The sequence below is a fragment of the Orbicella faveolata genome, unplaced genomic scaffold (genome assembly GCF_042242905.1).
Source record: "Orbicella faveolata isolate gen_17 unplaced genomic scaffold, um_ofav_v1 contig_34, whole genome shotgun sequence".
In the NCBI taxonomy this organism is placed as follows: domain Eukaryota; kingdom Metazoa; phylum Cnidaria; class Anthozoa; order Scleractinia; family Merulinidae; genus Orbicella; species Orbicella faveolata.
In genome coordinates, this window is record NW_028301563.1 from 13,486,279 (window position 1) to 13,514,076 (window position 27,798).

General features: G+C 37.8%; 3 protein-coding genes and 1 pseudogene across 4 annotated transcripts; 3 read left to right on the forward strand and 1 right to left on the reverse strand.

The window, feature by feature from the left end:
• The first annotated feature begins 1,074 nt into the window (after window positions 1-1,074).
• On the forward strand, window positions 1,075-2,964 carry LOC149104888 (uncharacterized). The gene has a single exon (XM_089271457.1). It carries the CDS (start codon window positions 1,151-1,153, stop codon window positions 2,093-2,095), a length of 945 nt encoding a protein of 314 aa, XP_089127583.1. The 5' UTR covers window positions 1,075-1,150; the 3' UTR covers window positions 2,096-2,964.
• Window positions 2,965-10,973: 8,009 nt separating this feature from the next.
• Window positions 10,974-12,067, forward strand: LOC149104889 (uncharacterized). Its single transcript, XM_089271470.1, has 2 exons — window positions 10,974-11,434; window positions 11,637-12,067. Exons 1-2 carry the CDS (start codon window positions 11,134-11,136, stop codon window positions 11,792-11,794), a joined length of 459 nt encoding a protein of 152 aa, XP_089127596.1. The 5' UTR covers window positions 10,974-11,133; the 3' UTR covers window positions 11,795-12,067.
• An 8,475-nt stretch (window positions 12,068-20,542) lies between these two features.
• LOC149104890 (uncharacterized) lies at window positions 20,543-23,703 on the forward strand (annotated as a pseudogene). Its single transcript, XR_016201428.1, has 2 exons — window positions 20,543-21,236; window positions 21,636-23,703. The product of XR_016201428.1 is annotated as an uncharacterized LOC149104890 (transcript).
• Window positions 22,615-27,373, reverse strand: LOC149104891 (uncharacterized). The gene is made up of 2 exons (XM_089271442.1): window positions 26,020-27,373; window positions 22,615-25,739 (listed from the first exon to the last, which is right to left on the reverse strand). Exons 1-2 carry the CDS (start codon window positions 27,241-27,243, stop codon window positions 23,916-23,918), a joined length of 3,048 nt encoding a protein of 1,015 aa, XP_089127568.1. The 5' UTR covers window positions 27,244-27,373; the 3' UTR covers window positions 22,615-23,915.
• Window positions 27,374-27,798: the final 425 nt, after the last annotated feature.

Sequence of the window (27,798 nt, forward strand, 5' to 3'; positions counted from 1 at the left end):
TCTGAGATCTCGATAGCGACCAACTCCTGTAAGCGACTACCTGGGCTTGACATTTTGGATGGTCGCTTACAGCAGGTTCGAATGTAGCATTTTTATTTTTACCAAAAAAAAAACTCTTTTTTTCGCGAAAAACAAAGTGAAACGTCTTCGAAAAAATAAAATTTGTCATATGTACATTGCAAGCGTAACTTGACATCTTATACTTTTTTTTCACGAGTATGGCAAAATTAGAAATGGACAATATGTTTGCCAAAGGAAAAGAATAAATTTAAATTCAGTCATTTGGATGGCGTTTAATTAATTAAGTAACTTTTAACATATAACAATCATACGCATGGAGGCCTGTAAAATATAATGTTCAACATCCTGCCTTTTGTCAAAACGTTGACAAAACCGAGGAAAATATTAACCTAACAGTCGAAGCCGCAATAACGTCCTGTTGTAGATATGTATTCAGCATTCAGACCAACTTAATCACGAAAAAATATGAACAAAAACACTAATTAAGATGGAAACAACGACCTCGATGTTTAATTCATAACAAGGAACCAAAACAAAGCTGGGGAACACGGTAGATGTCGACGAAGTTGACGGTTTTTATTTGAGTGATTGTAAAAACATGAGTTTGCAACGTTTCTTTCACTGGAATAAAGCATGCACCCAGGCCTACAAGAAGAAATTCTTTCCTGTAGGCGCGGTTGACAAATCCGCAGATAGGAATATTTTGTTTACATAATAAGTGCGTAATTCAAACAGGATGTCTGACATAGCTATTTATTCAATATTCAGGTTAACTAATCTTGAGCCACCTTGAACTAAACAACACTATATTTTAAACATTAAAACAACGAAATTTATGTTGAAATTTTCAATAAAGAACAAAAACAAAGGCGGAGAACACGAAAAATGCCATGGGAATTTGAGGTTTTTTACTGAGTGAAAGTAAAGACATGAGTTGTTGCTTTATCGAAAAACAAATAAAAGGTCTTCGGAAAAAAAAGAACTGAAGAAGTTTCCCATATTTACATCGCAAGCGTAACTTGGCGCCTGAAAATATATGTCTTTTTCTTTGGGGATTGGGCCGAGCATGGGTAGAGTATAGACGTGTTTTTGCTAGCTCCGTTCAAAATTCGTATATGGAGGCCTCTACATGGCAGAAAAAGGAGAAAAGTTCAGACGAAAAACTCATGTAGAGAGAACTGGGCCAACTTGGAGAAGTGTATCCAACTCGTCGGAAGAAGAATCCCTTTCACCGTTGGAGAAGAAAGCCAAAGTCAAGTTGCACATGTCTGACACGGTGCAATCGAGCGAAGAAGACGAAACCGCCGCTGCCGTGGAGTTGGCTAATTCTGTAATGCCGAAGCTAGACCTTGTTCTGCAGAAGTTAGACAACATGGAAAAGAAATTGGACATCCTTGAGGGTTTTGTGAAAGTGGTCGATGGAAAGGTTAACAAGTTACAGGATAAAGCTGAGCAGTTTGAAAGCTTCAGCAGGGACGCCACAACAAAACTGAAGGTGTTAGATGAAGGAATGTCGTTCGCAAATACAGAGATAGAAAATTTAAAGAAGAAAGTAAAGCTTCTGGAACAAACTATCCAAGAAAATACAGTAAACACCGAAAACAAATTCAAGGGAAAGATCGAGGCCTTAAGAAACGAGAAGTTGTATATGGAGGTGTATCAAAGACGGGAAAACCTTCGCTTCTACGGCATTGCTGAATCTTTCCACCTCTCAGAAGAAAATGTCAAAGAGGTGTTAATTGGCTTTATACAGAAGGAACTTAACATCAGCGAGGCGGATTCTTTTGAGTATCAACGAGTGCACCGCATTGGCAAGCGCGACCCATCGCAAGAAAAACCAAGACCAATAATCGCACGTTTTTTGCGATACTCCGACAGAGAGCGAGTCATGTCAAGTGCAAGAAAGCTGAAAGGAACTGGTTTCGGAATATCGCCAGACCTTCCGAAAGAAATTGTGGACCGCAGAAAGGAATTAATGCCTAAGTTCAAAAAAGCAAAAGAAGACGGAAAATCGGCGTTCTTCAAAAGATCAGAGCCGGACAAACTTTTTATTGAGGGTATACGAATCTTCTAATTTCTTTGGAACATAAACTCTCTATCTAGGTATTCATAACATGTAAGCCTCATTCACACTTGTTCTTAAAAATGGAGCTGCATGCGTGTCATCTAGTTAGCGCAATGCGTGAAGACCTATTCCATTAGTAGCGCAATTAACAGCTTTTATCGCTGGCTACTGTTTTACATACATGTTCAATTGTAGTTGTAGGTGTTATAAATGTTTTTCTTTTGTTTCTTTTTCCTTTTCAATATTAATTAGTTTTACCTTTTTTTTGTTCAAGAGACATGCAAATTTTTTCATTAGCTCATCTACTAAAGATTACTATCTCATTCTCTGCAACTGCTCGCCTTTTCACTTAAATATGTCCTTAAAAAGTTACAAAACTTAATTTAAATTTTGGTATCCTATCCTTAAATGTTCGGGGGATAAGATCTTTTGATAAACGAAAAGCACTTTTTCATTGGTGTATGAAGGATAAAGCTGATATAATTTTTCTACAAGAGACCTACAGCAGATCCGAGGTGGAAAACAACTGGAAATCCCAGTGGAGAGGAGACTTGTTTTTTTGTCATGGTTCTGAACACAGCAGAGGTGTCTTAACACTAGTCAAAGAAGGGCTTGACTGTAAATTTGAGGTATGTAAACAAGATAATCTAGGTCGGTATATCATTCTAAAAGGTCTTGTTCAAGGTCAATCTTTTTTATTTTTGAATATCTATGCGCCAAATAAGACCAACGAACAATGCATCTTTTACGACGAAATACAGAACGAATTCGACAAATTGGAAATTGACACTGATTGCAAAATAATAATAGGTGGTGACTTTAATGTTATCCGCGACCCAGATTTGGATGGATCGGGAGGATCTCCAAAATTGAAAGAATCGTCCAAAAAGATAGAAAATCTATGTTTTTCTCTTGACCTAATAGACATCTGGAGAATCAGAAACCCAAAATTAAAACGTTTCTCCTGGAGACAGAAAACTCCAATGATTCAACGGCGGTTAGATTATTGGTTGATATCAAATAATATACAGGAAGAGGTTGATAAGGTCGATATTATCCCTGCTATTAGATCTGACCATTCCGCCATTACGTTGTACATTAATGGTATAGAGAACTCAACCTATGGACCGTCTTTTTGGAAATTCAATGCAAGTTTGTCAGAAGATAAAGAATATGTAGACCTAATTAGAAACAAAATCGGTGAATGGGTAGACGAAAGTAGAGAAATCGAAGACCCGCGGGTTACCTGGGATTATTTAAAATATAAAATATGCTATGAAACGATTGGTTATAGTAAGAAGAAAGCAAAAGAGAGAAGGTCAGAGCTGGTAAATTTGGAAATTAGATTAAAAGAGTGTCAGCGAAAATGTGACGAACACCCAAGTGCTGAAAATCTCTGCGATTTAGAAGTTCTCAAATCAGAATACGAACGCCATTATGATTATATAACACAAGGAGCAATCATAAGATCTCGGGTGAGTTGGTATGAAGAGGGCGAAAAGAATAGCAAGTATTTTTTAAATTTAGAAAGTGCTAAAAAGAAAAAGACATGTATACGGAAATTATCCGTGGATAATGATTCATATATAACAGACCCAAAAGAAATAATGAAAGAGATTCATGATTTCTATGAAAAACTCTATGATAGAGACTCGTATAATTTAGGTGAGAATTCAATTGATCGTTTCCTTAATGAAGTGGATACTAAAAAATTGTCTGATGAAGAGAAAATGACTTTAGATAAACAACTTACTAGATCCGAACTGTACGAAGCATTGAAGACATTTCCGAAAAACAAAACACCTGGAAGTGACAGTTTAACTGTGGAATTTTACTTGGCGTTCTGGCACGTGGTTACAAAGTATCTCGAAAAGTCTCTAAACTTCTCTCACCAACACGGGCAACTATCAACTTCGCAAAAGCAGGCAATGATTACCCTATTGGAGAAAAAAGATAAAGATAGACGATTTATAAAGAACTGGCGACCTATCTCACTGATCAACGTAGATGTTAAAATTGCATCCAAAGCGTTTGCTAGAAGGCTGGAGCCAATCCTGCCAGAACTTATTCACCATAATCAAAATGGTTTTATCAAAGGAAGGTCTACATTTGATGCAGTTAGAACAATCGATGATTTACTTGAATTGGCAAAACTCACAAATACAACAGGTATTCTAATGGCAATTGACTTTGAAAAGGCATTTGATTCTCTGGACCATACATATCTATTTAAAGTATTGGAAAAATTCAATTTTGGACCGTATTTTTTACAATGGGTAAAAACATTTTATACAAACATATCCAGCTGTATCTTAAATAACGACTTTACTACAGATCTTTTCTGTATCCATCGTGGTGTACGACAAGGTGACCCTCTATCACCTTTATTATTCATCTTAGCTTTGGAAGTTCTCGCATGTCAAATCAGGCAGGATAAAACCATACAAGGAATAATGGTCAAAAACGTGGAGATCAAACTCACGCTTTTTGCAGATGACATGACTTGTTTTCTAAAAGACATAAATGCATATTCGCGACTTTGTACAACTTTAAAGGTTTTTTCATTGCATTCTGGTCTCCGAATTAACGACGATAAAACAGAAGTTTTTGGTATCGGCCCACATAAACTAGTACAAAATGACTTTACTCACAAAGTGCGAAAATCAATCAAGATATTAGGTACCGTTTTTGACTATCACAAACCATCACGAGACAAAGCAAACTTCGACTCAATATTCAAATCTATTAAAAAAACGCTGAGTATGTGGAAGTGGAGGGGTCTTACCCTGATTGGTAAGATTCAAATAGTTAAGACCTTCATTATTCCAAAATTTTTGAGTAAAGCGACTGCAATCTCAATATCAAACGATCTTGTCAAGGAGATAAACAGACTGATTTTCGGTTTCATTTGGAAAGGTAACGATAAAATTAAACGGACCGCGCTTATCAATGATATTGAAAATGGAGGACTAAAAATGCTTGATATTGAATCCATGATATCGGCTCAAAGAGTGATGATCTTAAAAAAGTATCTAGGAGAGAGCAACAGCACTTGGAAAACTATTTTAGATGATTTCTTTTTTGGAAATATAGGTGGAAAACTCATCCTGTTCTGTGATTTTGAAACTAGTAAACTACCGGTTCATCTTCCAATATTCTACAAAGAGTGTCTAGAGGCATTTCGTAATTTAAAGAAATCCAAGGTAGCCACCTATGAGGATGTTGTAGACCAAATTATTTGGAATAATAGGAATATTGTGATACACGGAAAATCTCTTTTTGAAAAACATTTGTTTACTAAAGGAATTGTTAAAATTGGTGACTTGTTATCCGATACGGGTAAATTTCTTGAAAGCCCTAAAGTGTTGGAAGCGAATCTATCTCCAATCCAGTACTTCAAATTAATAGGAATTGTAGATGCCATACCAAAAGAATGGAGATTAATTATCAAAGAATCACATATTCAACATCAGCAACTATATCCTCAACAGCATTTGGATACAGTGTATATTTATATCGACGAAACCAAATCGGATCTGTTAAAAGCCTCTTCAAAACTTTTGTATAAAGGATTTAAAACAAAGAAACAAACTCCTCCAACCGCCAAAAGGAAGTTGAAGGACAAATATCCAGAGGTTATAGAAGACTGGAAACAAATTTATTCTTTACCATTCACTGTCACACTTGAAACAAAAATTAGAGAGTTCCAATATAAATTATTAAACGATATAATTTTCACAAATGAGAGGTTATTCCGTTTTAAAATGATTGAATCACCAATGTGCACCTTTTGTTTGAAAGAGGTCGAGTCCCTCGAACATTTGCTCTTTTATTGTGATACAACAAAAGACTTCTGGCGGGCTTTTTCTTCTTGGCTTTCAAACCAGAATGTATCTTTGGACACTTTGACATTTGAAAATATATTGTTTGGAGTGTTCAACAACAACGAAGACTTTATTATCCTGAATCACTTGATACTGCTAGGAAAGTTTTTTATTTATAAATGTAAATTAAATAAAATTAAACCAACATTAACAATATTTTTAGCAAAGACAAAAACCGTTTATTACATTGAAAAAAAAATAGCTACCAAAAATAACCAACTTTATAAACATAACAAAAAGTGGGAAAAACTAATGCCATCTCTTAATAATAGTTGAGCTTAATTTGTAATTTCTCCTTCTCAGCATGTCACTAACTTACTTTCTTTTTTTTTTTTTTTTTTTTTTTTTTTTTTTTTTTGTATTTGGGTAGCTGCACTATTGTAAACAACGCATTGTATATTCTTTAGGTATAATTAGGCTACGATTAGTAATTATAATTTGTTGTATGTAATCTATTGTAGTTATGACGTATTGTAAGTATTGTAACTAGTGTTATGTCTTGTGTTGTATTGTATGTATTATAACCCAAAATGTTGAAAAAAAATAAAAATTACAAAAAAAAAAAAAATGTCTTTTTCTTTTTCATTTAAGAGTATGGCAAAATGAGATGCAGGCAATCTGTCAATCAGTTTGCAAAAGAAAAAGCTTAAATTTAAATTCAGTTTTTTGAATGGCGTTTAATTAATTGACTAACTTTTAACTTATAGCAATCGCATGCATGTAGGGCTGTAAAATAAATTGTTCAACAAAACCGGGAGGAATATAGTTAAGCTAACAGTCGAAGTCGCAATGACGCCCTGATATAGATATGTATTTAACATTCAGGCTAACTTTATCACGCACAAATCTGAACAAAAAAATAATAATAACAATAATAATAAGATGAAAACAACGAAATCTATGTTTAATTCATAACAAAGAACCAAAACAAAGATAGGGAACACGAAAAATACCGTCGAAATTAAAGGTTTTTAACTGAGTGATTGTTAAAAACATGAGTTTGGAACGTATCTTTCATTGGAATAAAACATTCACTCATAAACAAGAGCAAGAACGAATTTCTTCTTGTAAGCTTAGTTGAGAAACCCGCAGATATAAATATTTTGTTTACATAATAAGTGCGTAATTTAAACGGAAAGTCTTAGTAAGAGCAAGAGGAGTCAAACTGACATGAGAAGAAATATAGTTCTGAATGACAGAGACAAAACACGCCATCTCTTATTACAGTGTTGACTTGAAATGAGCTGTTATGTCGACTTCACATCGCCAGCTGGTGCTAGCTGATTACTTTCCAAAAGACTTGAGAACTGAAGACGTTCGTTGCGGTTTAAAAATGAATGTTTCTGCGCTCCTCATTTTTGTGTCATCGATTTCAATAATGCTTCATCCAACGCAAACGGAGGGTGAGTTCGAAAACTTCCTTACATTTTCATTGATAGCCTTTAAATCGCGTTTTATGCTTTCCTACTATGTGTATCCTAGCATCCATTTGTCTGGGCTGGCATCCCAAACTCTGCCTCATAATCGGATTCAGTTTGTTGTTGGTTCTTCTCTTCAACCTCTTCTCGTTCATCTTTTCATCCATGTACTCCTATTATCCTCTCTTCGTAAAAACCGACATTCTTAAATTCCAATTTGATCAAGAATCCAAGTTTGTCTCGGTTTCTCTGTAAACACCCTCAATATTTTCATTCAGTTAGTATTCGCAAAGATCCCGCAATATTTTCATGATAACATTTTCTCAGGTAAAATTGACACGATATTTCATTAATCACGCACAAAAACGGAGAAAAATACGTTTTTTGGGTAACATTTTATCTTCTGTCTGTCTCTTTTGCGAAAGTAATGTCTGTCCTTAACTGATGATACGCGAAAAGTATAAAAGATAAGACCTATGCAAAAATATAATTGTTCTATTTGGTTCAATAGTTTTCTTGATAATGATGATGATGATGATGATAATCAAGAGACTATATCCAAGCGAATTCGCAAAAACATGCCCGCTAGGTTTTCGCCTGGATTCGGGCTTCGCCCGAATCCAGGCTAAGCCAGCGACCTTAAACCCAGAGGGGGCTCCGTCAAGGCTAGGCTGGGCACATGGCCCAATGACTGGCCTATCTGCTGGTGGCTTGCTGGAAGCCAGCGGTCAAAAGCAGGGGGGAGGGGAGGGTGTCTTTCACTGACACCCCCAACTAGCTAGAACTTGAGCTTTCAGTGTTAAATAAGCTTGATGTTGACTGTGTTTCTGGGTATTTTACCGAGTTGTTTGACCTTGTTTGAGGCTTCTGTGTTGACAGGGCACCCTGCTGGAGTGGTCCATGCCACGTGCATGCGTGATTGGCCAATCTCCTAGCCAGGGAGGTGGTCAGAGGACTTCTGGCCGCTGGGACTCTCTCTGAGTCAATGCGGGCACGTTTTTGCGAATTCGGTGAGATATATATGATTTAGATCACAGTCTTTTGTGATAATTTGGGAACCTAATCTTCTAAAAGTTGCAGTTCAGTCATTTTTGTCTTTGTCTTTCGTGGAAGCTTTCTTTACTTAGCACTCTTTGGTATTTTAAAGGTTAGTTCTTGCAATGTCAAAATAGTAGAACAGGTTGTGAGATAAAGAAAACTTCTTTTAAAGAGATTTCAAGTTCTTAATGCATCGCTAAGTTTTCCATAAATAACATTTAAATGAATTTAACGGAATTGGTTTGCAATTTGTCTCCCAATTTTGTTGCGCGTGTACGAGATAATCTGCACGAGACGTTGTCTAGTCTAACACTTACTGAATTGAACACGTCTCGCAACGTTTTCGTTACAGCAATCGTTATAAAAAGTAGAATTTGATTCCTCTTAATGCAACGTCGCTGCAACGAAAACGATGCAAGACATGTTTATTGCAAGGGACATTACGTTGGGCGATTTTTCATCCATCTTGTGTCGCAACAAAATTGCGAGTTCCTTTAGTATAAACCAGTGTAAGAGCGCTTTAGGGTTTCGACACGATTGCCGACGGATAATTCTTTACAGAACGCCTTGCGAGAAACTGCTACACCAATTTATCCTGTAGCGTCGTTACGTTCTTCAAGATGATTCACCCCGTCAGCGCATAAATAGAGATGAAGAGAGGAAGGAATCTCAAAACCAGCTGTTTTCTCATTCAATGGAAAAAAGGGAATTGTAGATTGCGTGTCTGCTTTGTATGATATCGCTTAAAGAAGGATAATCCTGACAAGGTAGTTAATCTGACACTCATTGATTCGTTGTTTGTGTGATCTTTGCAGAAAATCTCTCAAAAAATCTTCGAAATGCAGGAGGCGTTGAGTTAAAATGGCAAATAAACGAAATGCGGACTCTCTCTTTATAGCCCTTAAAAAATCTCCTACTATATGTAATGCACTTGATAAAAAATATATTATCTGATGAACATGAATATGAACTTTGTGCATGGGTTTGTCGTTTTAATATTCTGCTATGAAGGAAATTATTCTTTGTCACGGTATTCTCTATACCATCAAAACAAACAAATAGAGCTTCTTACAGGTACAGGATCATAAATAAAAAACAAACAATCGACCATTTTAAAATAAAGGAAGTTGTTGCTAATAACATGAGGACTACACTTGAAACATTTCCAGCTCACAACAGTATAACAATGTATAAAATTACCGGTTGTCCTAATTGTCCTAAAACCCCTAAATGAAGTCATTTGATGCGGGAAAAATCTTTGATCTTTACTTATGTTGGGGTCTTTATGGTAGGCTGCAATGTGGTTGTCTCTTGAGCCAGCAAACACGTTTTTTAATGAATTTGTTTTTGCTGTTTTCTCGTCTTTTTTTGTACTCTTTGTCCTTTTTTTTCGGCCCGAGCGGGTCAAATTAACCAGCTCTAATCTCGTACTCAGATCTCACTCTGTTTGACGCTGGCCGTGGAAGAGCTGGTTTAATATAGGAAATGGTTTGAACCCAGGAGTTAAGTCAGTTGACTCTGAAGATGACTTCCGCTCAGGTTGTCGAAACGTCAGTCACCAACAACAGTTCTTTTCAGAACTACCCTCACTCTGACGATCACACTATACGAACAGCTGGTTTAATCTCGAACCAGCCCATGGGGTTTCCCATGTCCAGGAAAAACGTCTGCATTGCAAGTTATTTTAACGAAAGTTTTTTTTTTTTTTTTAATTTTCGACGACTCTCTAAAGAAACAATGCTTGGCGTTGTGGTTGCAACTGAACACAAACATTAAACTACTGCACGATGGTAAAGTAAAATAATTCAAACCGTCAGCGAATGTTTAAACACAAAGACAAGTAACAGAAAACGAGTGAGAAATAGTGAAAACTTTGGACTCGCTCACTCCCTCGCCGATATTTCTCCGCTTCATTTAACATGGCTACAGCAACCAAATTCTGACTTGCTGAGAACATCAAGGAAGAGGGGTGAGAGGGGAAAGGGGGGAGGGAAGGGAGGGGCGGGTTCCAAAAGAATGTAAGGAGAAAATGAAACAACATCATAACCTACCCCCTCTACATACGTTCTATGAGCCATGCATGCCTTATTACACAGTTGTTGTCATAGCTTTTAGCAACTTTCTTTTTTCAATCAAAAGCTTTTAGCAATTTTGTTTTGTTCAATCAAATACTGAAACATTCTTTCCCCGTTGAGTCAAGCCTCTAATCACGGAAATAATGCCGTTGTTTACGGTGGGCCAAAACTCAATGATTCCCTCACCAGCCTCTCCCAAGATACGGAAGTTGACTGAGGTTTTGTAACGGAGGCGCCACATTCAGTTTGACGTATCCTACATTTCTTTATTGTTTTTCTTTGATTCTCTCCTTGTTTGCTTATCGTTTTGTTCATAGGTCTAGTATTCGACAAAAACTTTTCATGTCAAGACTATTACCTTTTTCACGATTTTTATTTTATTGGTATCCTTTGATTTCAAGATTGACAGTTTGACACTGATTGTTTACAGCGCCATGGCCAAATGAAACCTTTCAACATTTAGCCTAGCAATAAGAGGGCGAGGTTTCCTAGGTTAGGATACTGTTCACTGCCATCTAGCAGTTAATTTGCTTCTGTACGGTGCAAGAATAGCATTTTATAAAGCCTTTTTTTCTCTCCATGTAAATTCCATACCTTCAGAACCTAGCCAACGGCTTTCTTATTCTGTAAGTATGAGTCTGGTCTTCACGCTGCTTGTGATGTGTCGGATGTCTTGTGAACTGGACACTCAGCAATGTAGAAGCGAATATTCCATCCGCGGCATGATGTTAAAAGAACATGTCTTCATGGCCAAGAAAACTGCAAACTGGTTGAAGTGTGTAGACAAGTGTAACCATGATATCAGATGTCAAAGCTTTAACTACGTCATCAGCCAAGGCATATGTGAGTTGAACAACCGCACCAAAAAACCCAGACCTGAAGATTTTGTTCCGGACAGCGATCGGTTCTATATTAAACGATTAGATGGAAGAGGTATTGTTTTTCTTTGAGTGTTTATCTTTATCATTTTGAAGGAGAGGCATTCGTATCCCAGAAAAAGTGCTCAAGACCTTCTGGCATTTCAAGGACAGCTAACAAAGCCCGCAGTTTTTCGTCAAGCGAGCTAAACAATAGTAATGTTTAGTTATGACAGAAAAGGCTGAAATAACAACTAATTTGCTTCTTTAATTTTTAGTTCTTCTTGGGTCAGTTTCCGAGTTGCCAGCTGAGTCGTGCGCCGAGATCAGGGCGAGTGAAGGAGAAGATGCAGTCAGCGGTAATTACTGGTTCGATTCAATTAAACCTGGCGAGGTAGTCCTGGCTCATTGTGACATGTCTAAACTAGGTAACTAGACGTTCGGGGTTTTACCTCGATTTATTATTTTCAAACCTCTTTCAATAAGCCTAATCTACGCGCTATAAAATGCCTCAACTTCCAGGCTCTTTCTATGATTCAGGAGACTCTGTATTTTACGAAATAAGGCAAATCTGCGATGCGTAAAACCTTGCATATTTTTATGAACTTTTACATTTGAGTTGTGTTACCTTTCTATTAATGTAATAACCAGGAGTGTATTTTAATAAAACCTTCCAATAAGCGTCCTCATATCGAAAATAACGTCCAAGACATGAACATAGACGTCCAAGACATGAACATAGAATTTATGAGATGCTCTTCATAAAGAAGAAGCCCAGCTTCAAAACCCATTCGGACTCCATCCGCGCAAAACTATTTGTTTAGAGTTAAAACAGCAATAGCATTTTTATAGGTCATGGAGCCGAGAGCTACAAAAATGGGTTTAAGGTCTGCTATCTCTCTCAACTTCCCCATGCAACTGACAGCGGGTGGTCAGAACCAGAAGATTCCCACCCAGCAAGAAATTGTTTGTGGAACAGATATGTTTCAAGGAGCAGATGCGTTGCCATTCCCTGACTGGATTATGATAATGATGGATATCTGATAAAGATGTTTTGTTTTTCTTTATAAAAAGCAAATAATTCTGAAAGTTTGTTAGTTACTGATCTCTTTTGCCTATTTCCTCCGGGCCGTGCTTATCTTCTAAAACAGATATCCATGACTGTGCAAGTCATCCCTGTAAGAACAACGCGACCTGTACAGACCGAGTAAACGGATTCAACTGCAGCTGCGCACCAGGATTTAATGGCATACAATGTGAAACAGGTAATAACTATATCCAAAATTCATTTTCCTTGGATTTTTAGACTGCTTGAAGAGAGGAGAAACAGATATTTTTGATTATGCATTTTTGGTTAAAGAAAAGCACAATTTTTTTTTCTACAAATTTCTTTTTCTCCATAATTCTGTCCAACTGACCTACCCAAGTCTCTAAGGAGCGAAATTTGGGCCGATAAACGATCTTCTGCATTTTTGATTATTTTGCAGATATTGTTGTTGTGGGTTCTATCGTATACCGTAAAATATCAAGTTAAAGCCCTGGGATCATATAACGTCATAAGGGGTTTTGTGTGGGCTTAAAGACGGGGGGGGGGGGGGGCTTATATCCGGGGGCATATAAGTGGAATAAATATAATGGTTCGGAATGACGAGATAAAACGTAACTGAGCAACGAATTAAAGCTAACATACCATTACATTTAGAACTATTAGATTTATAATACATTTATTGTGCGTCACAATAAACGGAGAATATGTTTGAAAAACATCTTTAAAACACTAGTGTGACTGGAACGACTGGAAAGGAACAGAACGTTATCTGATTTATACATTAGATGGGCTCGTATCCGGGGGGGGGGGGAGGTAGTGATATCTGGAATGATATTTCTGTTAGCAAATAGAAGGGTTTATATCCGGGTAGGCTTTAAAGTGGGATTTTGTGGTATGACCGTTATTAACTTTCTGCCTTATCCCTTTAAAACAGATATCGATGACAACTCATCCCTGTACAACTCATCCCTGTAAGAACAACGGGACCTGTACAGACCGAGTGAACGGATTCAAATGCAGCTGTGCACCAGGATTTAATGGCACACAATGTGAAACAGGTAACTATAGCCAAAACTAGTTAATTTTTATTCATATTCTACGGGTTTGAAGCTCTTTCTAAGTCGGTTGGCAGTGTTGTATCTTTTAACTTCAAGCATACTTTTTGTTATTGAGTTTTGTTTTTGATCGTTGCAGGTTCTATCGACCGTTATTAACGTTCTGCCCTATTACCTTGAAACAGATATCGATGATTGTGCAAATCATCCCTGTAAGAACAACGGGACCTGCACAGACCGATTGAACGGATTCAACTGCAGCTGTGCACCAGGCTTTAATGGAACACAATGTGAAACAGGTAATCGTAACAAATAACTTTACCAACCTCATCGTTCGTGTAAATAATAAGACGGCAATGTTCACAAACGATTGGGAGCCAATCAAAAGGTGTATTTCCTAGAAACTTACGGTCACTGGAGAAAGGAAAACAAAGAGAAATTCGTCTTTGAACATTATTGCCACGAGGAAACCAAAAGACGAACTGGGCCTTTTTTGGAGTTGCTGCCGGAAACTTTGATCCTTTTTTTTTTTTTAATGTGTTAAGTAGTTTATCTCCACCAGAATTCCTTTTTACGCTCGTAATGGGACACTTAACCATCCATTTTGACATCGAAATCCTAACACTTACATCCCTTTGTTTTTAGACATTGACGAGTGCGCTGCACAGGTCAACCCATGTGATGCTGTTGCCAACTCTGAGTGCAAGAATACGGATGGATCGTACAACTGCCGGTGCAAAGATGGATTTGTAAAGAACGGTCTTAATTGTGAAGGTGCAACACAGTTTTTATCATTAGTATGGATATGTCATATTTTGTTTTAATTAGCTACAGTTACTAACTTTGTTTCTCGTTATGTAAGGACGGTTTGCCACATTTAAGAATCTTATTTAACAATTAGGCATGTGTCAGGAAAAAATGATAAATAAACCATAGGAAGTTAGAATACACCACACAGTTGATCAAAGTATCCCACATGGTATTCCTCCAGCGGTTTATCCGATGCCAGAGAGTAAACATACTTGAGTAGAGAAACACTGGCGCTGATTGCGATGTTCTCGCACTTAGCTAGATTCGATAAATATCATTGCCTGAAGGACAAATTTTATTTACCTATGGCTTACCTACAGGTTACCCATCACCATTTGAACTGGAAATTTAAAATGTAAATATGAAGATTTTCAAGTATAAACAGACAAAAAGGTGGTAATTAATACCTATTATTATCAATATACGCGGCCAAATTGAAAACCGCCCTCTTGAAAACACGCGCTTTGCGGGCCGCAAATGACTCCTAGCGGGCCGTTAATGTATTAACGGCCCTGCAGCTGATTGGTTCTTGGTTCATCATCCGATGAATATTAACCAATCAGGTTACGTTTATTGACGCGGGAAAACCATTCAGGTGCGAACAGCTTGCGCAGTGAACGTTTGCCGTTTGGAAATTTCATTTTAAAATGGAAGAACTCCCAAATTTTCAGCTTTTTTCTAGTCAAAACTCGGACTTAGACAACGAGCAACTGGATGAGATTGAGCAAAAAGCTCAAGCGAAAAACACCAAGAGAGCAACTGAGTGGGGAGTAAAAAAGTTCGAGAAATGGTGCGAGAAAAGAAAAATTACAGTGGATCTCAAAACAGTAAGTCCAACGGACTTGAGTGAGATTCTGCGAAAGTTCTTCGCTGAAGTGAAAACAGAGAAAGGCTAAGCATTACTCCAAGTGCATTGACTGGAATTAGAGCGGCCATTCATCGCCATCTAACCTGTGCTCCACTCACGCCGAAACATAGACATTTTGCAAAACAGCGGATTCATGTCTACCAACAAAATGTTTGAAGCGAAGGCCAAGCTATTTACGAAAGAAAACGAGGCGAAACCAGAACACAAATCATCTATTCAGTCAGGAGACAGGTAGAAATTTAATCGATGCCTCATGGAAGGGCAGAACACGGACGGCGTTTGGAAAGATGCGGAGAAGTGAGTTGAGTTTATTTGGTTTTCGTTGTAATTTCATTTTGTTCGCCGCGGCAGAGAGGAATGGCGGGAGCTTAGAAGGCAGTCATTTGATTTTTGCTAATCATTAGCATTAATCTTTTTAAAACTAGATAATATTTGACTTTTATTGTAAACGGAAAGGAATTTTATTTGGCTCTTGTTTAGCTGATCGTATTGTGGCAACAACTTTTCATATCATAGTTTCATGCTACACCTCTGTGAAACATTTTTTTCTTATTAAATGAATTTGTACGATTTGGCCTTGTGTATTGATAATAATGATAATCGCATGACTTTTGTCGGTCATATAGTTTATTTGTGTCCCTCGTAGCATCATTTGCGCCCTTGCGCTTCGCGCTCGGGCGCAAATGATGCTACTCGGGCCACAAATAAACTATATGCCCTCCAAAAGTCATGTGATTGTCCTATTGTAAAAGCTATATTTCGGTGGCGGGATCTTTTTACAACCTTGTTCCCAGGAAAAATGGAAACGAAGACAAATCATATAGAAATGTTTGTGCATGACCGGAAGTAATAAAGTGATGTAAAATTGAACAAAATATATGAAGTGACTGTATTCAAACTACAAGTACCACACAAAAACGCAGCACGAGAGAGATATCTACGGACCAAGGGAGAGTTATCTACGTATTACTCTGTTTATATTTTTAGTTGACATATGTAAGAACTACCAAAATCTGACAGATGCGGAAAGAAGATATGACTATAAAACAAGATACTACCAATGTGACGACACACTCAATGGCTGGTATCGCTTCCAAGGAGCTGCAGGTACAAAAATGGTGACCACATGTCCACCGATGAACAGATGTGATACAAGCTTTCCTGCCTGGTTGAGTGAAGATCATCCTACAGTGGCTGAGGGTACAGTCACAAGAAAAGTCTGCATTCACCGGTCTGGAGAATGTTGCCGCCAATATGTCTTTAATCAAGTAAGGACCTGTGGCTCCTACTATATCTACAAGTTATTTTACCCAGGGGTTTGTAATGCCCGATATTGTAGTACTGACTAATCCGATCATAGCATATGAGATTTGTGTTTGAGTTACCTTTAGTTGACTAGTATTGGCAAGAGACTTAGATCATTGTCTCTTGTAGTGCCAAGCGGGATAATTCCCGACATGATTACGTACAGTAAAACTTAACCAAGGCCTAGTTGTTCAAAGTATGACCAAACTAGTCCATAATTAGTGTTACTTATTTATAAACTTTAGCCATTTCTTTTTTTCCCCAGTTTTGACGACGGCTTACAAGCTCTGAGTCCTCTAAAAATTAGCAAAGAAACTGAATACTCTACCCATGAAAGAAAACTTTAAACCTCCATCAACTCTTAAATCTGGATTTTAGACAACCTGACCGCGATAAACAAACGAAATGCACATCAAGTTTCAGCCGTTTCTCGGGAGAAGACTTGAGGGCCTCACATAAGACACCTGTTTTCTAAGGCAAGACACTGTAATGCTGTAAGGAAAGTTAGTAGATGAACAGCAATCATATCAATGTCAATAGCATTAGCAATGTAACTCGCATTCTCTTAACGAAAGTAAAAGCTTTAAAGAAATTATTTGTTCAAGATGATTTGTGATAACTTGCACATTTTGTCGTATAAGAGAGCTACTAGGAAATTTTTTTTGCCCTGGCAAAGTCATTGAATCAAAGCAGGTCGATTTTGAACGCTTCTCGAGCGCCTGTTCTTGTCGGTGATTTGAGCAATCCATTTGCTCTCGTTTCTAGAGAAATAAAGTGTGATTACAAAAACTTTAACTCTTATCGCGCAGAATTCTATTGTCTTTCGCGACATATACTTACAGTGTTCAGGTTTTCAATGCGTGGAATAATAATTACAAATATTAGCTGTCGGAATTCCGACTGCTCTTGTCAATGAATCGGCGGCTGTCAATCAAACGGTCTGATGTGTGAAGTAAATCCCAAGGTCTAATAAGTTAACAAAAGCGCTCTAATTTAAAGGCGGCCTGCGCTCTTCACAAAGACTTTTGTCAACAAAGTCGTGTGCAGCGACATTCTCATTTTTTTTTGTTGACATGTAACAAACGAAATGGTTTGAGCGCGGGAGCCAAAAGTTCTCCCACAAAAAATTCTTCTTCCAAAGCGTTGCCAAATGGAAAGAACGGTACGCAAAAAACTTTCTTCTACTTTATCGTTGTCCTCTTTTACTCGACCGGTCAAAGCAGTTCATCAGACGTAGTCTTTTACTCGATCGGTTCACGTAGTCTGTCGTTGATCGAGGACTTAAAAGACAACACAGGTCTTTATCTATTCGAAAGATGAAGGGGAAAATAAATGACATTTCTGTTTGAAATCCAGAGCCGAACAAAAAAGCAAAGGCACGCAGCGTGTCTTACGCCTGAGTGAGCATTGTTGTCCACTGCATGTGTGAGATAATTATTCAAAATTGGAACCGTTTTAATTGATCAAAACATTTAAAAGGCCCAGGTTCGAGTATTCAGTTATTAGATCCTCTTTGGAGTAACATGTCAAAGCGAAAAGAGCTCCCGATCAACGCGCTGCATTTCTTGCACAGATGACATGCTGAAAATTCGTTTATTGCAACACGCGCAAAGCGTTACTTTAAATACGATGGTTAAGTGATACATTTTATCACCTCTCAATTTCAATACCTTATAGCGTCGGCGTGTGTCCTATTGTTTGTGGAGGCGGAGCTTGGCATATATTAATATTCTACCGGGAAATTCAAAAGAGTTTCGCTCTATTGTTCTTCTAGTCTCCGAAGCGAGCGAAGGCTGAAAGATCGTTACGAGTGTTCGAAAGTTGGCAGAACGACCACTTCGAAACATTATTTTCCGTTAAAACTTGGCATAAAGCTTCCTTTAACAACATTCAAAGCCGTATGATAACCGTTAAGAAGGGCACTTTGAAGGAGTAAAATTCTTCCTCCAAATATTTCCTCATATAATATTTTCCCTCAAATGGACCAAATTCAGGAAAAGAAAACGACTAAATCCACTTTTCGTAACATTTCAAAAAATGTCTCCTTTATTCCATCAATGTTTCATTTACAAAAGCCCTATGATAACCACTACGAAACACAAGTATGAAGCACGTAAACTCCAAACAAGTATGCGTAGTCGGCCATTTTCTGGTCATTTTCTTTATTGTTTAACCATCGACAGCCTAATTGATATTTAAATCTCGCGTGCACTCTACATTTAAGTCCCGGATGTGTCGCGGCATTCTGCGCGATGGCGGCGGCGGAGTGGGAGTGATGTCCAATATTCAGTCATTTGTATAATTTGTGAAACGTGAGGATTATTTAAAACATTTCTAACTTCCGTTCACTTTACCCAAAAAATTGATTAGAACGCAGGAGCTCGAGTAGCAATTATATGTTTCTTGATTGCACGGAACAACATTACGTTGTCTTCTCTGGAGAACTGCTATTCGTATCGGTCTAAAAGTTATTCAACACTTTTTTTATTCACTTTTGATTGCAATTATAAGCCGTATGCAATAGGCATAACTCGTTTTTAGCTGGTGTAGGTAAGCTTTTTGTTTTCTATGTTTGTTTACTTGTTTGTTTTCCTTCGATTTGATTTTTTAAAAAATGTATCTAGTGTAATGGCCTGTCGGAAATGACAACAGTTCTTTAGTAAACGTGGTTGGCTATTGCCCAGACAGTAATAACATCAAAATTAGAAATTTGCTTACATCCTAGGCATGATACAACCAATTTTGTATGAAATAATAACTTCTCGTAAATTTAACTGAGTAGCTCAGTCTAGTCTCTATAGTATAAGCAGACCGAGAAGTTTCACAATTTTTTTTTTTTTAACAATTTTTGTTTTCTATCTTTTTAAATTTGGTTTTGATTTTTTAATTTCAAATTGAACACTAAACTAGTAGTAGACCTCTTCAGGAAGTTTTACAAACATACACTACAGTAAACGCCTGCATTTAAGCCACACTAGCGGCTATTTCGAAGACACAAAACCGCTAAGGTTTTGTCGGATTTACGAAAGAAAGCAGGCGACGTCGTGAAATATTTACACAAGGCGTGACAAAGATTTTGGCTCAAGGTTTTAGCCGCCGTAGTACCAATGAATGCGATAGCGTCCGGCGCTTGCACGTACAAGACGGATAGAGAGGAGATAATTACGAATTCCTTGCACGGCTGAAAATGCCAGCTGCTATGGAATGACGGTGGTAGAACTCTCTAGGTACAATATGGCGGATTTTACAAAAGAAATTATCTCAACTCTGAAAGTTCCGAGGCTGCTGATTTCTGTTGCAGCATGTTGAGCTGGTAAATTGTGCGTACATAATGTAGATATTAAGAGGCCAACAAAAGAAATCTCTTCCAGAAATTTTGCCTGTTTCCTCAATCTATCAAAAAAACTCTTCCTTCGGTAATCTAACCAAGAAACAATTCAGTTTATACATCTCCTCTTTCTTTTAGCCCAACATCTGTCTCAAAATTCTTTTTGGTGTTTCAACTTTTCTGATCAGATTGATATGAAAATTTCAGTTTTTATCACATCGATTTACATTAAACTTTGTTTAATTCTTCAAGGATTTTGCCTTACGTCATTAGGACATTATTTCGCAATCTTAGTCTTCATATTCCTTAGTTAACTCCACTGTGATAGACTCCAGGCAACGAAGTTATTTCCACAGACAGGCATCTTTCAAGGAATGATCAAATTCCTTACTTTAATTTTGTAAATATATTTAAGCTGTAGTGCTAACATCGTGTAAGGTATTTAAGCAGACAATTGTCACTTATAGATATACGTCCAGTGCCTTTGTTATTTGATTCTGCATATGTTAGTAATGAATATCAATACTCCTTTCTAACTTTTCTCATTTGCCTTACCTGAGTTTAAATATAGTGGATACGAGACAATTTCTGGCAGAAACTACAAAATGTCCAAAATTGCCTTGCTTACAAGTTGGATTATAATTAAAAATTGTTATTATTGGGACAGTCTATAAGTACCTTGTAAGTTTTAACGTCTATTCAAAACTATGAATAAGGACCCTTTATTATTATAACAGTAATTATTCACCTGGTTACTTAAAATAATCAACCTCGTTCCCAGGGTCTTTTCCCTGGCTTGGGGGTGGGGCGGGAAAAGGCCCTGGGATCGGCTGGTCACATGATCTCAGAACACCCAAATATCTTGGGTGTACTAAATTATCATATGTTAAACGGAACTTTCAAGATGGCGGTCTCGTCGAGTGAACCAAAGTTTTTGTCAGTGCTTCGTCGAGTCGGATTTTCCTTAAATAACGGTAATTTTCCACCTTTAAATTTAAAACCTCTTCAAATGAAGTGTTTTGAATATATGCTGAAAGGTCAGGATGTTATTGGAGTCCTACCTACTGGATTTGGCAAGTCAATGCTCTTTCACCTTCTACCTCATTTTATTCCTGTGAAGACCACCAAGAACATAGTTATTGTGGTATGTCCATTAAATTCCATCATTGAAGATCAGCTGAAAGTCTTAAAAGCTCGCAGGATAACCGCTGATGTCTTACAGCTTGCTGTAAACGAGAAGGAACCGGCCGAGAACTTGTTCGGAATTGAACAAGAACCAAGCGAGCACGTGGTCCCGAATTCAACGAAGTTTCCTCGAGATGTTGTTAATGGCAACACTTCAATTGTATTCGCCCATCCAGAGGCTCTATTAAGTAAGGAAGGTCGAGAGCTAATGGGAAGCAAAGTCTTCCAGGAGAATGTTGTTGCCTGCATTGTTGACGAAGCTCACTGTGTTGAATTATGGTAAGTGCGTAAAATATTCATTCCTTGTCTATTCATGTCATATTTGTTACAGACTTAGCTTATTTCCGGGAAATCTAAATCACGGTTACGGCACCGACAAGTATTTACATTGCGACTACAATTCGGAAAAAATATGCTCTATTCTCTATCTGTTTACAAACGATGACAATTTTACTCTATGAACTATATTGATAATTCATCAGTGAATTCTATGATATTTACACTGCTTATTGGAACATCATACATTGTCTCCATGCCATGCTCTTACAACTGAACCATAATAACAAGATACTACTAAGTAAACATCCTTACTTTTAAACAAAAATTTTGTTAGTATGTCTCATTGCACTAACCTTATGTTTGAAGATTTGTAGCTCAGGGTTTCTTTTTCTTTTTCAGGGGTGAAGATTTTAGAAAAGATTTCAAAGACCTGTCAGTGTTGAAGGCATTCTTTCCCAGTGTACCTACAATGGCTCTGACAGCAACAGCACCACCTCGTTTACTGAGAGACTTGAAACAAAGTCTGCGATTGAAAAATGACTGTAAAATTGTTGCACGAAACCCTAACCGAGTGAACATATACCTGGACAAGAAAGTGCGTCTGAGTAATCATCATGGGAATGAAGGTTATGACAGAATCCTTAAACCCATAGCCAATGAACTGGCAATTCAAAGAGAAAGCTACCCAATGACAATCATTTACCTAAAACTGAAATACTGCAGATATGCCTATGGCTTATTTGAAAGAATATTGAAAGCCAAACAGTGTGTTGGTGAAACATTAGAACCCACTGCAAGACTGTTTGCACAGTTCCATGCCCCCCAAACGAGTCGCATGAAGAAAGACATAACATCAGAAATAAAGAAAGAACAATCAAGGGTGAGGGTGCTATTTGCAACATCAGCACTTGGCATGGGTGTTGATGCTCCTTATGTGACCAACATCATTCACATAACACCACCAAGTAGCCTAGAAGCTTACATGCAAGAAATTGGTTGTGCCGGCCGTACGGGACTTTCATCATGTGCTACACTTTATTACAATAACTCTGATATTGGAAATAATAAAAAAAACATGTGGAAGAATCAATGAAGTCATATTGTAGATCAGAAGACACCTGTCAACGGAAACTCCTTCTGGATTACTTTGGATTCTCCAGTGTTCAACAAGAGAACTACATAGGCGATGACAAGTTCAAAACAACTGAAGAGGATCTACCCCAAGCTATTAGAAGCAAGGTCAGATTTCTATCTAACGATAACCGCGTTATCCTTGAAAGGTTAATCAAGAGTGCAATTTCTGACCACAAGTCCAAAGTGACATCAGAGTGTTCAACGCTATTTGACATTTCTGTAGATAAGAATCTGGCTGCAAAGGTTGTGGAGGGAGTGGAATTTATTGAGTCAGAAGCAGACTTGTTGAAATCATTTGGCATATGGGATGAAACCTGTTCTTCTCAGATCTTTTCACTTATATCTGCACACACTGTTATGTGTACAACTGAAATGGACTCCGATGATGATTAGAGCATCAACTTAAAATGTTCTGTTCGCCTATATCTGAGCATACTCCTGTTGACATGTCAAACTAAAATGAACTCCGAAGATTAGAACATCAACATAACTTGTAAATTTTGTCAACTACTATAGATATACCTTGATTTATTCTCTTAAAACACACTATTGATATTTAGTTATTTCCGTGTTGTTGCCATGACACTGATCAGTTTGTCTACATTTGTTCTTTTCGCTTATATCTGAGCACAATACTATGTGTAGAACTGAAATGGACTCTGATGATGATCAGAACATCATCATAAATTGTAAATACTGTGAACTGCTGTAGATATATCTGGATTTACTGTCGTAAAACACACTATTGATATTTAGTTATTTCCGTGTTGTTGCCATGACACTGATCAGTTTGTCTACATTTGTTCTTTTTGCTTATATCTGAGCACAATACTATGTGTAGAACTGAAATGGACTCTGATGATGATCAGAACATCATCATAAATTGTAAATACTGTGAACTGCTATAGATATATCTGGATTTACTGTCTTAAAATACACTATTGATATTTAATTATTTCTGTGTTGTTGCCATGACACTGATCAGTTTGTCTACATTTCACTTATCACACATATATCTGAGCACAATACTATGTGTAGAATTGAAATGAACTCTGAAGATGATCAGAACATCATAAATTGTAAATACTGTGACCTGTAAATATTTCTTGATTTGCTCTTAAAATACACTATTGATATTTAATTATTTCTGTTGTTACCATGACACTGATCAGTTTGTCTACATTTGTTCTTATCATGCATATATGATTATCTCAGCACAATACTAGATGTAAAACTGAAATGAACTCTGATGATGATCAGAACATCACCATAAATTGTAAATACTGTGAACTTTGATTTACTCTATTAAAATACACTATTGATATTTAATTAATTATGTTGTTACCGTGACATTGATCTTTTTTTTTTTACATTAATTTTGTTCTTTTCGCTCATATCTGAGCACAATACTATATGTAGAACTGATGATCTCTGATGATGATTAGAACATCATCATAAATTGTAAATACTGTGAACATTGATTTACTCTCCTAAAGAACGCTATTGATTAACTAGGCCCTCAGTGATCTTCATCTAAGTGTATGTCTAAGTTGATAACTCTTCCAAGTGTTTGGCTAGCCACTGATGATAGTCCACAATGTTTAAATACCTTAGAGGAGACCTTTTAATGTCAGGGAAGCTGTCATGAAATCTTGCTGGTATATGATTGAAAGGATTCAATCGCAATAGGTCAGACACCATTTCTTTCTCATCTTTAAGTGAGTCATGTGTTGTATGTTGCACAGATGTCTTGTGGCTCCCTACAGAAGAGTCAAATTCTTCTACAATCTGATGGATGCCAGTGGTTGCTTTGCAGACCTTGCTTATAGAGTTCAGGGTTTTGTTTGGTCCCTGCCTCTGGACAATGCTTTTACTGCAACGGTTAGAAATTTCTTGGGCCAGGTCGTCTTCAATATTCCTTCCAGCACCACCCCTCCAATTTACAAAAAATCCCCATTTGAACTGTTCAGCCAGGCGTGGAGTTAATAGGCACTCAATTTGGGCTATACTCACAAACATTCCAATGGCATATTTGCTGTAAGCCCCCACTGACTTGAAAACTGACAGCAAGAGTTTTTGGTTGATGAGATTTCTGCTGCCATCTCCCTCTGCTGCAGTGTCCTTCATTTGCATGACAAGAATAGCCAAGAAAATAAAACAAAGGGCATAATTCTTGACATAGTCATCATCATTGCAGCAGTCATTGACATCTACTTTCTGTAAAAGGAACTTGTCAATGAACTTGCCAAAAGCATCATCAAAGTATTTCTTCTTGTTTTCTAAGGTCTCACGCGCAATGTTTTCTGGGAGTTTATGTAATGAGGGTCTCTCCTCAAGGTCTGACATCCCAAAAAAGTTCAGGGCAGCAGTTACTATGTAGGCTTTCCCCACACTGAGGAACAACTCTTCGCTTCCTTCATAGGAGTCAAGAACTTTGGAAGGGGTAGCATTCCTCCTATTGTATTTCTCCCTGAAGTACTTTAAGGTGCCAACTTGATTGACAGACTCTGCTTTGTGAAGAAATGAGTATGAATACTGTAAAAGGGATGCTTTGGTATGCCACATCACTGGTTTAAAGGGCGAGCAATGTTCAAAACGATCAGCTGCTGTGTGCGAACCAGACAGCAAATCTTTGGCACCTGCAAATCTCACACGAGTTAGCTGATCACCTGCAAATGCAATCTTCATATCTCTCATTGGGTCATCATGGGTGTCTTGTTGGTGTGCATTTGTCTGTCCAGGTGCTGCAGGTCCTTCAGGAATCGGTGGATTATCTGTGTGTGGCATTTCATCTAGCAGCCCTGCTTGAACATAGATTTCAGCAATCCACTTTTCATAGGTTCTTAAAATGTTAACACAATCATCATACTTTGCTTCATTTGCATTGATGATTGGCAGGCTTACTATGATGGACTTCTCTGACATTTGTTGGCTGTACTCATGAGAAATGTGCTCAGGGATAACAGCTTTCAAGAACTTAAATTTGGGAAAGAACTCAAGAACAATTCGCCCAACAATGATTTTGGCATATTCTGCATACCTTTTCCATTCCGGTACATTTAAAGAAAAATGATGTCGAGGGAAATCTCTAATGTTGCCTTTGGGGCTGTCATTGGGCAAGTGATTGAAGTCGATTCTGTTTTCAATCAGGTTACTGGCAAACAAGTGCAGATCATCATTCTGGATTTCCTTTCTCATGTGACCCTTCAAAATTTTCAGGTCCCAATTGTCACCAGTGCCTCGGAACACACTTCCTTTCTTTACTTGCTGCACCACTATATCCGAAAAGTGACCTCCTAAGAGCTTTAGCAGGATATCCCTTCTCCCAGTCGACAGGCACACGCCAAGTTTATTCAGTCGTTCTTGAAGCTATTACAAGGGGAGCAGAAATAAAAGTGTCAAATTCAGCATACATGCAATACTGATCTCTTATTTTCAATTCATTGCAAAGATCGCTTATTATTATATGCACATGAGTGTTCTACTGGAAATGTAATATACATAAAATCCATAAGAAACTAAATCCAGGACCCAAGTGGCATATTGGCCATATCCCCGCTAGTGAGGATATTTATGACTTTCATGGGACATAATAAAGGAAAGCAATGAATTTTTTATACATCATCAACTTATAAATTATATTACTGACCTTTTTGGTACATCCACCTTCAATGATGAGAACTGTATTCACACGTTTCACCAGGTTGAGTTCATGCCACCTCTCGTTCATAAGGATCGAGTACAAAAAACTGTACTTTACTTGAAGTTCAAGCTTTGTTTCTGCGACGGAGTTCTCCTTGCCAGACACTGCGTTCATGAGCTCAACAAAGAAAGGGAGGTTCGTCTTCAATTCAAGCCAAACTTTGCTGAAATCAAAGTCTTTCATGCTGTCATAATCATTTCCATATAAAATGGAACCTTGAGAACGCTTGCACAGCTCTGCACACGATGTTTTCAACTCCTCACTAACGGTTCTCTTCAACTCTCTGACAACACTTGGACAGTGATCTTTCAAGATAGCCGCCAATACAATTGCATCCTTGTGGCTGACAGCTTGTACAATCATTTTCTGCTGTCTTTCAGTCAATAACGACTGCCCTTCAAATAATGATGTACAGTCATTGTCTCCTGTTGATTTAGGCCTTAGAACAGTTGCAGCTTGCTGAGTTGGAAATGAAGGCTGCTCTACCGAACTTAATGTCGTTCGCCTCGACAGCTGATCCAAGGAAGTGATTGTGCAATCATGTCCTTTTGATTTAGACATTAGCACCGCGGTCACGCCGGTAGCATCTTGCGGTGTTGAGAAAGACGACTGTTCTGCAGACGTCGAAGTATTTCTTCTCGGCTGATCCGTAGAAGAGGCTGAGTAGTTATCTCCGGTTGATTTAGGCATTAAAATTGTCGCAGCTTGTGGAGTTGAGAAGGAGAGCTGCTTTCTTGTTGGTGTGATTGGCTTCGACGGCTCATCCACGTGCACAGAGCTTTCGGATGGCATATTCGATGATAAACGCTTCGACGGCTGAAGCGAAGAAGGTGAGAGCTGAACGCATCGCTTCACAGCATATTCTGAGCTTTGGTCCAACGGTGTATTCTCTATGGATTGGACTCTCTGAATAAACTGTTCCATCTTGTTCACGAATGAAACACAACCCCTACATAAAACCTTTGACCTCATATCGTCTTCCGAAATTTTTATGCCACACGTTTTATGGACTTTAGCGCACAGATCTTTTGATGAACCAGCTTTGCTGAATATTCGAAGCATATAGCGACTCTCGTGAGAATCACCACAGAGTCTGCAAACTGGATTGCGAGGAGAAATCTTCGTCGGAGTGGACATACTTTCCGCCATTTTTATTTCGGCATAATGCATAAATTATCTTTATTTGGCCAAATTTTGCATTAATTATTTAAAACAATCAACCAATCAATATGAAGGATTCACCGGCCGATCCCAGGGTCTTTTCCCGCCCCACCCCCAAGCCAGGGAAAAGACCCTGGGAACGAGGTTGTTAAAATAATGTAATGTTTAAGGGGATTAGTACAGCTAAGGTATACACATATATATACATGTATGTTCAGTTATATTTACCGCAGCGCTAGAGTGATTCAAAGGGCCAGTAGCATAATAGTGCTTTTGTCATGTTTTCCGTGCGACAGAAGGCACCAGGTGTCAAAAGAATAGCGTTGGAATTATTGTTGATTAATTTGTTCCTGATGCAAAAATAGATTTCAAATAGCAGCAAACTAACTTAAACGAAATTCAAGTTGAGGATGAAAGTAACTCTCATCCCTCCAAATCTCTTCCCTGGTTGAATTTGCATCCCACGAAGTTATTAGTTCTCTTACAGATTCCAGCAGAAACCAATTAATTTTCAATCTAAATACAATTTTCAAACTGTACGAATGACTTGCGCGCTATCACGCT